The sequence below is a fragment of the Topomyia yanbarensis genome, chromosome 3 (assembly GCF_030247195.1).
Source record: "Topomyia yanbarensis strain Yona2022 chromosome 3, ASM3024719v1, whole genome shotgun sequence".
Lineage (NCBI taxonomy): Eukaryota > Metazoa > Arthropoda > Insecta > Diptera > Culicidae > Topomyia > Topomyia yanbarensis.
The window spans coordinates 145,779,723-145,795,014 of record NC_080672.1 but is presented as its reverse complement, the minus strand read 5'-3'; the positions used below and the strand labels follow the sequence as shown (position 1 = coordinate 145,795,014).

At 42.6% G+C, this 15,292-nt stretch overlaps 1 protein-coding gene across 50 annotated transcripts in view; it reads right to left on the bottom strand.

Moving 5' to 3' along the window:
• LOC131691889 (dystonin) overlaps window positions 1–15,292 on the bottom strand; it is a 458,938-nt gene that overhangs the window by 25,658 nt on the left and 417,988 nt on the right. For 22 of the 50 annotated variants that reach the window (XM_058978603.1, XM_058978605.1, XM_058978606.1 and 19 more), the window contains 8 exons: window positions 14,305–14,451; window positions 6,679–14,195; window positions 6,539–6,550; window positions 2,021–4,200; window positions 1,683–1,869; window positions 1,414–1,479; window positions 1,164–1,208; window positions 805–882 (listed from right to left, as the gene is read on the bottom strand). In XM_058978603.1, the coding sequence (XP_058834586.1) occupies window positions 805–882; window positions 1,164–1,208; window positions 1,414–1,479; window positions 1,683–1,869; window positions 2,021–4,200; window positions 6,539–6,550; window positions 6,679–14,195; window positions 14,305–14,451 (10,232 nt within the window). The remainder of the gene's footprint in view (window positions 1–804; window positions 883–1,163; window positions 1,209–1,413; window positions 1,480–1,682; window positions 1,870–2,020; window positions 4,201–6,538; window positions 6,551–6,678; window positions 14,196–14,304; window positions 14,452–15,292) is intronic. The other 28 variants (XM_058978588.1, XM_058978613.1, XM_058978622.1 and 25 more) reach the window with 10 other exon arrangements.

Sequence of the window (15,292 nt, the reverse complement as noted above, 5' to 3'; positions counted from 1 at the left end):
GGATCACGCACCAATGGTAAAGTGAGGTCCGAATTCCGTGACTTTTGACATTTCAATAAAAAAAATCCATGAATTAAATAAATATGCCGCTAATTAGATGGAACCATTTTAAAACTTGGAGGCACGTGAAGGTTCTCGGACCTATAAAACAGTGTGGTAACGAAATTATACAAAATCGTGATCGTTTCACTTGACAAATGCCAACAGAACAGACATATTGCTCAAACCAGATCTAGACGCTCCGTAATTGCAGATGCATTCTGATTGGAACTTAACATCATGAAACGCTAGATTATTTCGGGATTTGCAAGAAATTATCTATCCATAATTTTTTTTTCAATATCCTAACTGAATAGTTTGTTCAACCTTAGACACGGTTTTCCGTCACATGCTTTCCACACAATGTATTCTGCATTGCAAAATATTTTCTCAACGGTTTTCTTAAGTAACAAAATGAATTGATTTCTTGGTTATGTATCTAGCCCGGTGTAAAGAGAATGCCAAATCATGGAATATTTTAGCGAGTGAGACGATGTTGTTACAGTTTTGAAATATTTCGATTAAGACCTAACGTTGCGCTGTTGACGGAGCAATCTGTTTAACCCTTAACCCAAAAATGCTTATGGTACCTGTTGTACTTTTGTAAACAGTGCATATTTGATCTTAAAAACTAACAGTGGACGACCATGAAGTGAAACATTAACTATGAACATAATGAACAAGAGTGTTAGCGAGCAGCTCCAATGAATGAGTTTTTTTTTGTTCAACGCTGCTCTCGCATGTTGCATTAACCAACCAATATACCTTTGTGAAAATCTAGGACCATAGTGCGGCAGGCGATCCCTTTCCGGCGTCTGGGTCTCACGTCCAGGACTCACGCGACTGTTCAATGTAATGTACACACGCAACACAAACATAGAAAGTTTTGTTTTGTTTTTGAATTGTTGTACACAAATGTTTACACAATACCAAATAGAGCGATAAAGAAAAAAGAGAAAGAAAAACACAACAACATGCATCAAAAAACCGATAGGATAGATTCTACAATGTACATTGATTCAACTAGAGATGTGCAAAAATGCGAGATTACAGCACATAAAGTGCTGCAAAAATACAATAGGCTTTAATTGAAAAGCGAACTCATAATCACATAGAATACACACCTTGTACGACGTGAATTAAGCCCTTGATCTCGCGATCCTTTGAAACTATGAAATGGAAAAGAAAATGAAATGGCAAAAAAAAACAAACAAAAAGAATCGAAGGCATCAGCGACACATACACAGGCGAGCGCAAAGTAAAATGATCATTTCATTCGGTTAGTAACGAAATAAGGTGATTTTTTTCAATTTGTTAAATTGGAACCAAAACAACTATAAAAAGAAAAGAAACAAACTAATAGAATAAACAAACCTTTGCTTTCTTCCTAGTGTGCCGTAGTCGGGTGAATGCTCGCGCAAATCTGGTTGTGAGCCTCTACTGTACAACACAATACACACAAACAAAATGATAACAGTGTTGTTGAATGCAATTCGAAACGAAAAGAAAACGCCACGCGTTTCAACGTGGCCGGAAAAACAAATCGTTAATCATGCGGCGGAAAAATGTCACTCATATAAAAAATTGTTAAATACGTGCACAAAACACTGACTGGCTAAGGCCGTCCCCGGTCGGGTACTTACACTGGGGTCTTGAGCACACCGCGTGATGGTTTCCGCGTTTCCTTCAATCCTGGCGGAGGTTGACGCGGTTTACAAGCACGATCCACTTCGCTTTGCCGACGAGCGGTGTTCTCCATGAACTCTTTGTGGTCAGCAATCAGAGCTTCCAGAGGTGGAATTTCATCCGGCAGTGGCTCCTGTTCGAGGTCTGATGGCGAAATAGCACAACAAAAGTTTTAATGCTTCGAATGAACGATGTTGTGTCGAAAATCAATTTTATGTAAGATCATTATTGATTTGTCTGAAGAGTCTGATCAAAATCGTTTTCTTATACAAACTATTAATCAATTTATACTCACTCAGTAACGTCGCTTCCAGTCCGGCCAACCAAGCTAAGAGTTCCTCAATCGAATCATCCAAATCTTTGAGCGATTTGAGTTGCGCTTCCAGCTTACTCTGGCGGTTCAAAGCCCATTGGGAAATTTCGTCCCATCGAGACTGAATTATCGAAATCCAGTTTTTGATGATTGGCACTGCATCTGGGTGAGCCTTGCCTAGGATGGCGTTGGCAAGTCCGAGCGTTTCTTCTTTGTCGTATTCTTTTTCACGCAGTTCCTTCATGAATCTTGCATGCTCATCCAGCAGATCGTTGGCCTGAGTTTCATCGTCTGGAGCAGCGGCGACGAAGCGTAACTTCTGCTCGGCTTCCGACAGCCATTCGAGCAGCATGTGAACAGATTTGTGCAAACGTTCTGCTTCCTTCAATGCCACCTCCAAGCGCGATTTTCGACGCGAACTTAGTTCCTGGACGTCTTCCCACAGTTTTTGCAGTTCCTTCAAATGCTTGGTGGTTTCCCTCGTTTCATCCGATTTTTCTAAATCTTTGCCAGTTTTCATGACGCTTTGCATTTGTGCTGATCGTTTGTCCAGATCAGACTCCATTTGCTTATGATGATCAACAAGAGTGGTAACCGTGTCGAGATCACCATGAACTGGACCATCCTCAGAAAGACGCGTCTTAGCCTTTCGCAACCATTCGAGAAGAGCTTGCAGAGCGTCGGCGAATTGTCCAGAGAGCAACAAAGCCTCCTCAAATTTGCGCTGACGCTCAACACTCTTATGACACACACGTTTCCACGAATCTTTCAGCTCGTTCATCATCTTCGAAAGTACCGGTTCGTCAGTTTTCGGAGCCCGATCCATCAAGCCCTTGCCATTACGCATTGTACTATCGTAGAAACTCTCCTTCGATTGTAAGTTCCGCTGAATCTCCCGCAGTTTTTCAAGGTGCTTCTTGATCTTAATGGCATCGTTGCTGGTTTCTTCAGACAACGTATCCAGCGTGGTTTCGGTTTCCTTTAACCATGTGATCAACTGAACCCAAGCATCGTGGAACTCACGCGCCTCTTTGTAGCCATGATCCAAAGCACGAGTTCTTTCTGCTGCCTTTGCTACAACGCGCTCCCATCGATGCTGCACCGAAACTAGTAGATTCTTGATTAGAATAACATCCTGTTTCTGACTGAAGTACTTCAGATGAGTACCCTTCTTATCCAACAATAACATCGATTCACGATGAATAGATACATCTTTTTGCAGTATTTTGTGCTCTTCCATCTGCTGCTGAATGGTTTCCAAAACTCGCGAAACTGCCGATGCTGATGACAACTGCTTCTCCGCTTGAGTCAACCACTCCACAAATGCTTGAAGAGCATCGTGGAATTCTGTAGCTTCTTTTAGAGCAATTTCCAGCTTAATCTTCTTGTCAGAAGCTCTGGATACTACAGCATCCCATCGTTGCTTCAAGGTTCTTAACGTGTGCTGCAAATTGCTTGCAGACACCTGAAGCTGAGTTTGCTTCCTCACATACTCTTGCCCTTGTGCGATTAATGTTTCAACCTTTGGTCTGTTCTCCTCTAGCTCGTTATAAACTTCCATAAACCGTTCCAGCTGTTCTGAAGCTGTCTCTGGTAGTCCTCCGACTGGCTTACTTGCCCCGATCACAGCATCCACATCACCCAACCACCCGAGCAGATCTTGAATTTCGGCGGTAAAACCTTGGGCTTCCCGCAGTGCTTCTTCCAGTTCATGCTGCCTATCGGCAGCTTTCTGTAGCAAACTTCTCCACTGTTTGTTTAACTGCTGCAATTTGTCCTGTGTAGTTGAAGCTTCCAATGATCCACGATCGTTTTCGATCAACTTCCTACCGGCATCATTCAACGTATCCACCGAGCTCTGATGGGCATGAATATCATTTGCTAGCACTTTCAGCTTAGCTAGTTCGACTTCCAGCAATTGTGGGTCACCTGGAATTGGTTTCAGCTCATCTAGGTTGGCGTCGGTTTTACTAATCCAAACCAGTAATTCGTTGAGGGCGTGTTGAAATTGACCTAGGTGTAGCAAGGCATGTTCCAGTTGCTTCTGACGTTCGACCATTCCGCGCAACAGATTCTCCCATCGACGATTCACGGCATTCAGAGGCTCACGGATAGCACTTGCTTGTTCAACTGAGGTACGTTCCGTCAAATCGATTGCTTGCCTGTATTTGGTAAGAAAAAAATGATTACCTAAGGCGCTAAGGATTCATACAGCGGAAAACGAAAAATATCTAACCAAACTTAAAACTACTAAACTTATAATGTGTACTTCAATTGTAAAAAAAATGTACTTCAATTGTCATTTGCATACTTGTCATTCTTATGAATTAAAATTTACCAAATAGTTATCTATTTGAGTTATAATTCGTAAAATGAGATACCGCGATTCAATATTATATTCGGGAAAGTGAGGCAATATGAGCACCCGAAGGTTAAAGGCTAATATATCCTTATCAAAACAAACAATTAATCCCAATATTTCTCCCTATTGGTAGGTTGCACTTGCAATATACCTATTCTTTATATTCAGTTATCAAATGTGTAGAAAATTTTTCAAAATCCTTTAAAATAATCGTCGTATGTAATGACCGAATTTTGGCTTGCTATTTTACCTTTTGGGGCAAAATGAGCTACATATCTTAGGAGGCAAAATGATCATGTTGCAACAAAGTCATATTTTACAATAAAAATTAGAACTAATTTTACTTATTTTACTAAGAATCTTATTTAACATTGATTAAGTGACATACTCTTCTTAGAAAATTCATGGCATAGGTTTTTAACAACTTCTTCGGAACTAATAGATTCAATAATTCATATTTTTAAATGATACCTTTGTGAGTACTCTCCGTGAGCAAAAATTATTGTTTATCGTTCGTAGTAATTTCAGGTATAAAACGTTCGCATAAACATAAGTTTTCGGAATTTAAATCATAAACTCATATGGGATTTTCGATTGATTGACACCGGTGTAGTGAAGTGCACTGGAACTGCACCATTTTTGCACTTTCAAGCAGAAGTGCAGAAAACTGGGTATAAGTGCCTATCAAATAAACGAAATGAATAAAAAAAACTGGGTATGTTCCATTGACACTTCTGCTAGAAAGTGCAAAACCAGTGCACTCCACTACACCGGTCCACATCAATCCCAATAGATTTTTGCGTGGTACTCATTTTGCCACATACGGCAGAGCTATTTTCGCATTCTTGTAGAAAGTACACTGCCCATAATCGCAAATCAGTCTATTGTTTTATGGGATTCCCTATCTGCATGGGACAAAATGGCAATTAAAGGCAGTACAAAGCCATAGTAAATTATTTTTATGTTTGAAATGGTTGAAAAGAGGTGAAATATTCTATGGATGTATGAATATTACAATTACCATAGGCATACATCATGCGAATACATATTTCATATAGCTGGATTCTTATAACTTCCATTATTTTAATTTTTTTGACATGCTGCCATTTTTTCATTTTTGTGATTTAAGATGTATTTTATTTAGCAGATTAAGTAACACATCATCTAATAAAGATTTGCAAACCATCCGTGTAAATAACAAAAAGAAAACGAAATTGTTGACAGATTCTTAGAAAATAAGGGTGCTCAACACGCCCCACATGGCGATATTGCCTCACTTTCCCGTGTGGCAAACGATCGTTCGTTCAGAGCCGCATACCAAACATTATACGTATGTCTTCGGTTGAAAATAATATACAATTTAAAGCATCAGAAGTATTTGAATTTGCGTTTGATTATTCTTTTTTTTCGTTTTCCGCGATTGATGTTACTTGAAATAGAAAAATATAATGATATTTTATATTAGAAACACATTGCATTAGCTTATAAAAGATGAGGCAGAAAATTCGATTGCGGAGTTACTTGAAATTTAGGATGAGCTTACACTGTACGTATAAAATATACTAAATTTTGTTGGAAAAGTCGCTCAAACATTGAATAAATTTAATTATTCTACAAACAATAACTACAATTTGTTACAGTCTCGAGTATCATTTTATGTAAAGACAGATACCTATACTCTGAAAATTTGCCATCGTGTTTCAAAACCACTTTCTAAAGTTATGGTAACTGCATCAATTTTGTTGACTACTTTCGGCAAATTTAAGACTAAGAGAAATGAATTCTATGAAATTGAAAGACGGATAGATATTCTAAAGCAAATCTGTTATAAACTAAGCAGGTTCATACGGACGTTTCACCAAAGTTTAGCGGATGGCCAGTGATCATCATCATGTTTACCACCAACACCAGCTTTCATTTCTATTAGTCTTAAATTTACCGCAAATAGCCAACAAAATCGATACCTTTGCGGCAATTAAAACGTAGTGACACAGTTATGGTAAATAAACAAAAGCAATTAAAAAGTAAGTACGAATGCTTTGAACTACAAAACTGCTTTAAGATTGATTATTTTGAGCGATTTTTCGTCAGACACCATCCAATCAGTAAAGCAACAACATCGATATTTTATTTCTTGCCTGCTCAATACTCTGTTCCGCATTTTTCATGTAAACGTAGCGTGAAATGGAATAAAGAAAACAGTTATTTCCACTATTTACTATATCACCTGGGAATATACAACGATATAGAAGTGAGAAAATTCTACTGCGATACTAACCTGTTCAACGCTTCCACTTCCACCATATGTGGATCGACATCGTCCTTGAAGTGCTTCAACTGTTCTATCTGCTTCTTGACCGCTTCGATATCGGACCCCAGAGGGCCCAATTTTTGGAAGCGATCCTCCGCCTTGGCCAAAAAGTTCAACAGATTCTGCAGCGTCTCGTGAAATTCCATGGCCTTTTCCATAGCATCGATCAGATTTTCTTCTCGTTTTGCGTACAGTGCAGTGATGTTATCCCAAGCGTGGTCCAGATCTTCGATGTGCTTCTTAACTTCCGGTTTGTCCGGCTCACCACATAGTGACATCAAATTACTACCGGTGCGACGAACTTGTTCAACCTCTGGCTTGGTCTGATCAATTTCTTGACGGATTTCTTGTAGAGCAACCTGCTGTTTTTGGATGGCCTGTGGTTGAGCAGCTGGTGGCTCCTGAGTTTGCAAGGCTTCTTGCAGCTCCTTTAGCGTTTCCATTACAGCTTGCATTTCTTTCCAGAATTTGTCAGCCACCGCTAGAGTATTTTCCAAAGACGCACCACGTTTTGATGTCGTTTTTTGCAGTTCATTCCACAGATTGTTCAGTTTGTCTAGTTTCTTTTTAATGTCTCGCACGGCCGGATCGGATTGGTTACTGGCTTTCGAAATTACGTCAGTAGCTGCTCGTTTGACAGCGGCGAATGCTTCGCCTCGTTTGTCAATGTCTTCAATCAGTGCAGCGTTATCTTCAATCTGGTCCCGAATCTTCGGTGGATGAGCGGAAATTGGGTCAGCCTGATTAGCTTGCTCGGCAGTGTTTTGTAGTGCACGGAGCATTCCTTCCAGCTTGTCAGAGAACTGACTAGATTCTTGCAAAGCTTGTTCAAGAGCATTTTGACGTTCGCGAAGTTCAGTTCGTAGAGCAGCATATCGGGCATTGTCTGATTCGACAATCTCACTGATTTTGACGGCGTCATCGTCGGCAACTAAAGCAATCAGCGCTTCACCTGTTTTGTTCAGTTTATCTAACAGAGGTTTGTGCTCAGCGATTGACTGGGTCAAACGTTCGTTCTTATCCTGCTGGATGGCAATTTGATCTAGGCGCAAAGCAGGCATTGCAAGCATGGAGATCTGATGTTCCATGTCATTTAGCCAGGTAACTAGTCCGCTGTGCGAGTCGGCAAAGTGTTCCGAGAGAGGAAGCGCTTGTTCGAGCATAGCCAATCGATTAGAACATAAACTAGCCACAGTATCGACTACCTCTTTAAGATCTTCTAATTTCTCTCGCAGAGCAATAGTGTTGTTGTTCGGCTGGGACTCTCGTAGTACCTTTTTAGCGGATGAGGTGACATCACGTACTCGACCCTTTTGACTAGAAATATCATCGTTGATCGAACGATGCTCTTGAAGTTGAGCTCGCACCAATTTGGGTGTCATCGCGGGAAGTTCAGCATCGCGCAAAGTAGCATCCATATCCCGGAACCATTCCAACAATTCGTCGATGTCGGCTGTCACTTCATTAGAACGCTGTTTACTCAGATGCAACCGTTCTGCTTTCCTTTGAATTTGCTCCACGATTGCTTCGAAACGTCGGTTGTCACGAGTGACGATTCCTTCAATAGTAGATGCTCCCTCTCCAGGTGAAATTTGACACAATTGAGGACCGATAGAGTTAACAGCTTCCAGAACTGGTCGCATTTCCGACAAGTCGCCTTCTAAGCGCACGATATCAATTTCATTCGAATCCCCAGTAGCCAAGGTAGATTCTGCCGCCTGCATCCAGTCGACCAATCGAATGTGAGACTGATGAAACTGTTGTACCAGAGGTAAGGCATCTTGTGCGCGTTTTAAGAGATCGCCACCCTTGGTCGTTAGTTCTCCATACCGACGTTGCAGTGAATCAAGTTTATCCTTCAACTGAAGAGCTTCATCCGAAGAAATGTGCTTCATTAACTCAGACCCTGCTTCAACAGTGGATTCCACATTCGGTGAACGACTAGCAATATCTTCATTCAACTCAACAAGAACATCCATTTGTTCCAAAAGTTTCTCAGTGTGCACCGGGATAATACGGAATCGTTGTAGTCGATTCTCCATGTTTTCCATCCATGAGACCAGATCCTGATATGTCAGCACCAGGTGACGAAGACCCTGCCGCGAATCACTCAAAATTTGTCCAATATTTTCACTAGCCTGCACCAAATCAGTATATCGATCAGTAGTGTTCTTGACCTTTTCACTGAGTACCACACCTTCATCGTCACCAACCAATTCCATCAACTGACCCGCAATATCGGCCAACTCACTAAACTCAGGTTGCTTGGAAAGAATCTCGTCATGTAGTCGCTCGTGTTCAAGTATGCGTTGCTGAATTTTCTCCTCGTCTGTTGGAACCAGTTCCATTGCTTTGACAGCTCTTTCAGCACCATCTAACCATTTCGTAAGCGGGTTAAGCTGATCCTGGAATTGTTTAGCAACGTGCATCGCCTGTTCCAAATCCAAAGTACGGGTCTGCGCGGCATCGGTCAACGCATCAAAACGACCCATCAGTTCCTTTAGTTGGCGTTCTATAGCTACCTTTTCGGATGGTTCACAACCTGCAGCAACTTCCTGACCCAACTGGAATAAGGAAGACATTGAATTCTGGCGATCCATCAGCATCTTCGTCAGGAACTTCTGCTCTTGAAGTTGGGCCTTTACCACCTTGTAGTCGGCGCTTGGTGGTTTTTGATTTGCCACCATTTCTTCGGTATCCTTCAGCCACTTAGATAAACCATCCAAAGCTTCCTGGAATTTTCCCGACTGCAGCAAACCCACATCCAGCCGACGATCACGCTCATTCGTCCTTTCCTTCAAATCATTCCATTTGTCGTTTATTTTTTCAAGGTCCTTTTCCAAGACTCCCGTCGGAACACCACCCTGAGCTGATCGTATTAGATCCTGACCAGTTCGATTAACTTCATCAATATTCACTACTAACGGTTCCACATACCGCTGTTTAAAACGACGGAAATCTTCCTGTTGATGTCGAATCTGTTCCAACTCCGAACTAACCGGTTTCAGCTTTTTCACCTGATCAGCCACTTCATTCAAATTATCCAGTGTAATCTGGTGAATGTCATAGAACTTCTGTAAAGCCTTCAAAGCCTTCTGCAGGGCATCGTCATGATCCCGTGTGCGGTTCTCTAGCTTGCTCAGCTGTTTTCTTACCGCTCCAATTTGATCTCGGGTAGCAACAGTATCTGTAGCGAAACCAGAGTCCACTAGCAGTTCTCCAGCGCGCTCCACAGCGACAACTTGACTCGCAGTACGATCAATCTTACTTAGAATGGAAGCAACTTCATCCAACTGGTTGATAACCGTTTTGATCTCGCGTGCTGGTGGAGTCAAAGAATCGATTTGATTTTCCAGATCATTCAAATCAATACCAAGTGATTTGACGGCATCATTGAACTGTGAAACAGCAGTAGCAGCCGATTGCAATTCTCCACAACGATCATCCAACCGAGCATGTAGATCTTCGATGCGATCCGCAATACCATCGACTTCGGTTTTCAAATGATCGGCATCTCCGCCGGCCGCACGAGCCTCGACTGCGATGTCCCCAGCCGACTTACGCACGGCTTGAAGTGGTTTTTTCAATGCAGTGGCATCATCTTTAATTGTCTTTACCCGATCCAATAGCTTGGGATCTTTCGCGGCACCGCCTAGAGCGTCGTGAGCGGCAAGGCGATCTTCGCAACGGCTAACGGCATGATCGAGATCACGTAACTCGTCGTTGAAATCTCCCAATCGTTTGGCACAAGATTCCAATGTTTGAGCACGCACCAACAACTCATTATTCAGACGTTCCCAGCGATCTTTCGTGTCTTGAAGTTCTGCCTTGATAGGTTCCTTGTCAATATCACAAGCCCCTATGAACGATTCACCCAATCCGCGAGTACTTTCATACTCGCCAGATTTCTTCCACACATCTGATCTGAAGGTTTGTAGTTCTTTAAGCTGCTGATCAAGCTGTGATTTTTTCAGAATACCGGGTTTGAAAGAAGACAGCTTATCTTCCGCTCCCCGTAACCAGGTCAAGAATGACTCTGAAGCAGCACCATGTTTCTTGCAGTGTTCCATACAGGTTTGAAGACGCGAATGGCGGTCCACGGCGGCGTTTCTCAAGCGTTCCCATTGCTGTGAAATCTTCTCCAAATCACGCTGCACGGTGCGATCGGGACTTTGCCCAGGTTTCTCTTGAAGCTCACGGCCCTTATTCAACAACATGATCACTTCATGTTCGCGGCTCATCACTTCTCGGTATACCGGTTCATGAGTATCAATTTGGTGTTGCAGTGTTGGGCGATGGGCAGAAACTAGCAAGCGATCTGTCAAATTACCTAGCTCTCCAGACAACCAGCCCAAAGTACGCGCACAAGTTTCAGCAAATTGGCGTCCATCTCGCAGAGCAGAATCAGTTTCGGCCTTTCTATGATCAAGTTTCTTCTGTAGATTTTGATACTGCTTGCCAACGGCGACAACACGTGCGTTGACATCGGCTCGCGATGCCGGGTCGCTGAGAACCCGACACAGTGCTTCACCAGCGGCTTCCGAGTCGGCCAACAAAGGCCGCTGTCCTTCAAGTTGTCGTTCCAAGTTTTCGATTTTGCGCAAAGTTTCCTGATGATCTCGATCAGTTGGAAGAGCGTCAAGGTTGTCGCTAATATTTTGAAGAGCTTCGCGTAGACGATTAAGTCCTGCATCGAATTCTTTCGAAGTATCAGCAGCTGCTCCCAAACTTTGTGCGCGTTCATCCAATCGACTTACTAGATCGTCCCATTTACGCTGAACATTCTTCAGTTTAGTCGATACCGATTGAGATTCGACTGAAGAATCCCGTAAGTACTCTAGTACAACATTGCCAACTTCTTGCAAATGATTCAACTGAGGCTGTTGTCCTCTGAATTCCTCACGAAGCACTTGAACCTGCTGGACTTGACTTTGTACCATTCGTGGATCAGAAGAAATCGGTCCAAGTACTGTCAGCATACGTTCTTTTGCTGCAAGCCAACCGTTCAGATTGTCATGAGTATCAAGAAAATCACGTAATTGTTCGGAAAAGTTAATGCGATCTTTGCACAGGTCATGCAGATTCTTCCAACGATCGACAACGGAATCCAATTCAGAACGGAGTCGATCAGATCCCTGTACATCTGGTTTGCGCTTCAGTATATCTTTTACTTGTGCTTTGGTAGAGTCCAATAAACTCTGCTTTTCATACATTTCTTCTAGAACCTTTCGGGCCTGCTTGTTGCAACGTTCGGCCTCATCCTTATTACTGATGACATCCTTGGGCACCTGTCGTTGAATTTTGTCTAAGAAGCTGGCTAATGTTTTCAAACTTTCCTGGTGCTTACGCACCTCATCACGTACCGAGTCCAGTTCATTCTGACGGTCATTAAGGCGCGCTCCGACCAAACTGTACCGATTGTTGATCTCTGTCAGTTGCTGCTGGATCGGTGTCAGATCGGTTAGCTGGAAACCATCTTGCGATGATCGCCGACTACCAAATCCGCTCGATCCACCGGGAGACAGCGGGGACACGGTTGGACTTTGCCCTACCGCCAATCCCTTAGTTGGACTAGGTGATCGTGCTTCTCCTGAAAGCCTACGCATTGGACTAACGGTTGATCGTTTAATGGGACTGTATGCCGAACGCTTCCGCGTGGGGCTGTCGGGACGAATTAATGCATCGTATTGAGCACCTAAATCGTTTACCTTGTCGATAGTTACGGCGTAGTCACGATGTTCCTTGATCAGAGGTTTAACTTCTTCGAGCTGATACTTTATCGTTTCAACATCAACGGCAACAGGAGCCAGATTATTTGTTCTGGTTTCAATGCTAGATAGCCAGACAAGTACATGATCCTTCACATCTTCGTAAGCGTTCAATTGTTCTGCTTTCTGTTTGGAAAGTTTAAGCTTCTCCTCCAAAGATACTTCCAAGTTTTTCCAGGCGTTTTCGAGAGCTTTTACGCGATCTCTAACTACGCCAGTATCAGTCACGTCACGCTTAGAAATAAGATCCTTTCCTAGTTTAACACAATTCTCATACAGCGGACGTAGATGCTCCTTGTTTTTAGTGAGGTCAATCATACGCTGAGTGAGAGTTTCTGCAGGTAGCGTTGTCAGTTCCCTACCTTCCAATGCTTCTTGAAGATTCGACAATTCTTGTTCTAGGATGGATGCATCCTCATTAAACTTGTTTAATTGTGCCAACGTATCTTCCAAGAATTCTCCACGTTTCAATGCTTTATCCAGTAGCTTCTCAAACCTTCCCGTGACATCACTCAAGTTTGTTTCGATTCGCTTAGCCAGTCGCGCGTTCGAGGCAGTGGTCATCAGTTCCCGTGCAGATAAGGTAACACTTTCCAAGCTGGTGCGATGAGACTCCAGGTCGTTTAAAAGTCCACGGTGCTCTCGAACCTGTTCGTTCAAACGTTCCTTGATCAGAGATGCTGGTCGATTTTGTAGTTTAAACTTATCCTCAGATTGATTAATCCATCCCGATAAACCGTCGAGAGCATCCTGGACCCCTTGAGATTGTACCAGAGCTGTATCCAAAAGTTTCGAGCGATCTCCTAACGCTTCCAGCAGTTGATTGTACTTGTCTTTCACATCTTCCACTGGAATTTCAAGGGCAGATACTTCAGACGGACTGAGTCGTCCTGCCAGTGATTTCAGTAACGCATCCAGACTATGTTGAACATTATCAATAAGTCTTCCCTGGGATAGAAATTCGTTTTGCAGGGATTTGGTTTGATTCATTTGATCTTGTACGGATTGTGGATCGGCAGCGATTGGATCGGACAACACCGTTGACACACGAGGTTGCACGTCACGCAACCACGAGCGGGCTTTTTCCAAAGTTTCTTGATAGTCACGTTGGCGACCTCCCAATCCTGCAAGACGGTCCAGTAAAGTATTGGCACGGTTCAACAGATCGCGGTATTGAGCGGTAACTAGTGAAACCTCTTGTCTGATTGGACTATCCGAACTGGATATCTGTTCAATGTGTGGTAGACGCTCCGGTAACGTTGTGCGGAAATCGTTCAACACGGTCAAGTAATCTTTGCATTCGTCGACAAACTTTTGCGCAGACATGGTGATGAAACGAAGATCGGCCTGATGAGCGATGACATCCCCGTGGAATTCCTTTACCGACTCGGATTGTGACGAAAGTCGAGTCAAATCGGACAAAGTGTTCTCCTTGTCTTCAAGCGTCCGACGGGATGTCTGCAGCCAGGTTGAGAAGGTATCAAGCTCGGATCGAAGTTTTCCTAGCTCGTCACGGGCGCCTCCCAATCGACGCAGCAGCTTACCAGTACGGTCCTGCGCTTTGTCTACGCGGGAACGCAGCTCGCGACCAGAACTTTCTAGTGCGGCAACCTCCGGGGCACTAAGCACCTCGCCACCAGTGAGCACTAGTTGGCGTACTTGCTCCAGACACGAAGCAACAGGACGAGACTGAACGTCGATGTCATCCTTGATTTGCTGCAGAGAAGAATAGTGATACGATGAGATTCCGTAAGGTCGATGAACTACAGGGTTTATCACCCAAATAGTTTAAAATGCTATGCACATTGGGATCACTCGTACTCACCTTAAGCGAGTTGATCTGATTTCTGAGATCATCCACGCGCTCCTTAGGTCCACCGACGGAAGCGATGTCCTGCTCGACTTTGGTTATCCACTCCAATAACTTGGAGAGATGATCTTCGCACAGAGCAAACTTTTCGACTACCGCTTGCTGTTGATAGAAAGTGCATAAAAAGGACAAATAATTATCATTGCGTCGGCATTGCCCCCAACTATTTCATAAACGTTGACATTCGGTAAAACAGGAAAGCAGTAAATATATTGTACAAAAGGTCTCATCGTTCTTTTTGAGCATGATTATATGTATTAATGATGATGACACGTAAAAAGGAGAGAACTAAAATACCAAAAGAACGAAAATAGAAAACACGGAAAACAGTAAGCCCATTTGCTGAAAAAAAGATTGCCATAGAACGAAATACCAACAACAGAATACAAACCAAACTTCGCTTGAATAAACAAACAAAAACAGCACAGAAAAACACGTAATATTTAATTTCAGAGATGGCAGCACCAGCAAACAACAAAGAGGCAGAGTAATAGAACAAACACACACACAAAGAATTAAATTAAAAAATATAGGCAAACATAGTGTAAAGTTTGACGCCAGCAGGTCAACGCGCAGTCGGTGCTGTCTGATCTGCTTTGATGATATGTTTCCAACAGTGCAGATCTATTTTCAACAGGCACGTGTTCCTTTAAATCATTGAGTAACATATACATACAGCAGCATACGCAAATACACAAAACACATTCAAAACACAAACCATTGGTCGCACACGGGGTCTGTCAGTTAAAATTATGTGTGTATTTTGGTTAATGTTGTTTTTGTTAGTGTGTTTTGTTAGTTGGAATCATTCCATTATATTAGGTATTAAATCATACAATAATGTTAGTAATAGTTGTTGTTTCGCTAGGACATCAAATATAACTTCAAATATCAATAGAAAAGAAATAGAAGAGAAAATATACACATTCCTGAAATAGAATAA